This window comes from Octopus bimaculoides, chromosome 6 (genome assembly GCF_001194135.2).
Source record: "Octopus bimaculoides isolate UCB-OBI-ISO-001 chromosome 6, ASM119413v2, whole genome shotgun sequence".
In the NCBI taxonomy this organism is placed as follows: Eukaryota; Metazoa; Mollusca; class Cephalopoda; order Octopoda; family Octopodidae; genus Octopus; species Octopus bimaculoides.
The window spans coordinates 107,310,984-107,313,227 of record NC_068986.1 but is presented as its reverse complement, the minus strand read 5'-3'; the positions used below and the strand labels follow the sequence as shown (position 1 = coordinate 107,313,227).

The 2,244-nt window shown below is 34.3% G+C and overlaps 1 protein-coding gene across 1 annotated transcript in view; it reads right to left on the bottom strand.

Annotated features, from left to right (window-relative positions):
• Window positions 1–2,244, bottom strand: part of LOC106873641 (protein phosphatase 1 regulatory subunit 7) — a 49,827-nt gene that overhangs the window by 40,545 nt on the left and 7,038 nt on the right. Inside the window, exon 4 of the mRNA XM_014921087.2 lies at window positions 2,047–2,105. Within this exon, the coding sequence (XP_014776573.1) occupies window positions 2,047–2,105 (59 nt within the window). The remainder of the gene's footprint in view (window positions 1–2,046; window positions 2,106–2,244) is intronic.

Genomic DNA, 2,244 nt, shown 5'->3' with positions numbered 1-2,244 from the left:
ATATATATCATACAGACATTCACTAACATTAACACTGCGTGTTTGTTCCCTGTCAGACCTTTGATTACTCGTCTGAAAGGCAGAAGATGGACTGCTAACTGTAAGCTTATCCTTCCTTAGGCATTGAGCATGCAGTAGCTGAGATTGGTTACGGCAGCTAATGTTAAATCATAACTCTTTAATGTTAAAACTAGGATAAGAAATCAAGCGGATGGAAGGACTTTCAAAGATTAGAAATGAAAGATACTGGTGAAAATATATCGCATGATGTCAGTTGCTGAGTCACAACAGGGATTGTGAAAAAGAAGGAGGATAGTATGCAACTAAGTTTGAATTTGACGACAGTCTTCCATATATTTAGATGAAACTGTGTAAGGGACAGAGAGAGAAGCATCTGCTGCTGTTTATAACATTGCAGAGTTGAAGAAAAAATGCTTGCTGATCAGATGGATGTCGTTTCTGCATTGAAATCTGGTATAAGTGAGTGTGGTGTCTGTGTGTATGTGTGTATGTATATATAAATGTCCGTGTGTGATAGCACCTGCATGCATGTATATATGTATGCATCTCTCTCTCTCTCTCTCTCTTTCTCTCTTTATATTGCATGGCTCACTATATTGTGATACGTTAATATAATGCTGTCGTGTGATATTGTATGTGCGTGAGTGTGATAATATTATGGTTTATTATTTATTCTATATGCCTACGTAGTGCTATATTGCTTGGCACTTTATGGTATTGTATGGTGTCCTACCACTCGATATAATGTCGTATTCTATTCTCTATACTCTGGTGTTATAGGACTCTGTATATTGTTCCACGATGCTGTATTGTATTCTATGGAACAGTATAAGCTTCTAAGGTGTTATACTTTGCTGAAGAGACCAAATAAAGCCGAAACATATCCGTTGCATACGCCACTTGGCTTTCAAGACAAAATCCATTCATTCATATCGGCATCAATTAAATGATTTTATCGGAGTTATCTCCCTTGATTATTATTTCTAATTTTCCAAGAATTTTTTGTGTACTAACTGAATTGATAATATCGGTTAATGAATTCTATTTCGACTCACTATATTACATATTACGTGAGATCCTACCGTAAAGTGCTTGCCTTCATTTTACTTAAGCGCTAACCCTAACCCCACTACGCTTCTTCTACTTCTTTATATCTCAATACCATCTATTTCTTGTCAACCCAATAGAAAGTGCTTCACTGAAGAGTTCTCATAATGCTGAAACATACCCATTACTTACTCAGAAAACAGTAAAGACAAAATTCTCTTCTATCAGAAACGTTTAAATTTTCCAAAGAATTTGATTAATTACAGTTATAGCTATATTTCAAAAGCCTTTAGACATACCTAGAGGCCGAGTTTGTCTACAGATGAAAAGTAAATTTGACTTTAGCGGGTTATGGAGTGAATATAATGGATATTATCTTAAAATCGTGTTAGAACAGTGCAGATATGTCTAGATATTTAAGAATGGTTTTTGACAGAGTAGAAGGGATAGTACTCTCAAATCGTTACGTAGTAGTGTAGACGAATGAACACTGGCTTTTGCATTGTTAAGGTCTTTCCATAAAATTCACAAAATTCTTCATAACTTCTTTGATGTGCCATAAGATATTAAGAATTATTTTTGAGAGTTTGTGATGTTCATGCCTTTTGAAGTGAATTAGCTCACTGGACGTTTCACTTCTCTCTCTTTTATAGTTGCTGTTAACACTAAGGCGGACCTAATCGAGAAGGTCTATGGCCAAAGTCATACAGACAATGGCGAACTCTTTGGGTTTTCCTAGAAATAGTGCACATCGATTTCATTATTCAATGCATTCCATCTTTAAGGTAGTGAGATGAGATTTAAGATGTAACTATTATTTCTAGTTGGTTGAATGTTCACGAAGAGGCTCTTTATGTCATATGCTATTCAATTATGGTGGAACTTAGAGTTGAAAAAATCGACCATATTTTAATGGGCATTAATACGCTGCTAAGAAGACGTTACCAATTTTTAGAGTGGTATAATAATTTCTCTTACTTGTCCAAATTTTCCACAACTAATATTTTGTTTCCATAAAGTTTCAGCTCTTTGATGGTCTGGAAAAATCAAAGAAAAATATAATTATTGGTAAAGAATATAAAACTTACACAAACGCCTCATATATATATACCACAGCAGTGTATGTATATGTATTTATGTATTCATGCATGCATATGTATTTATATATGTATATAT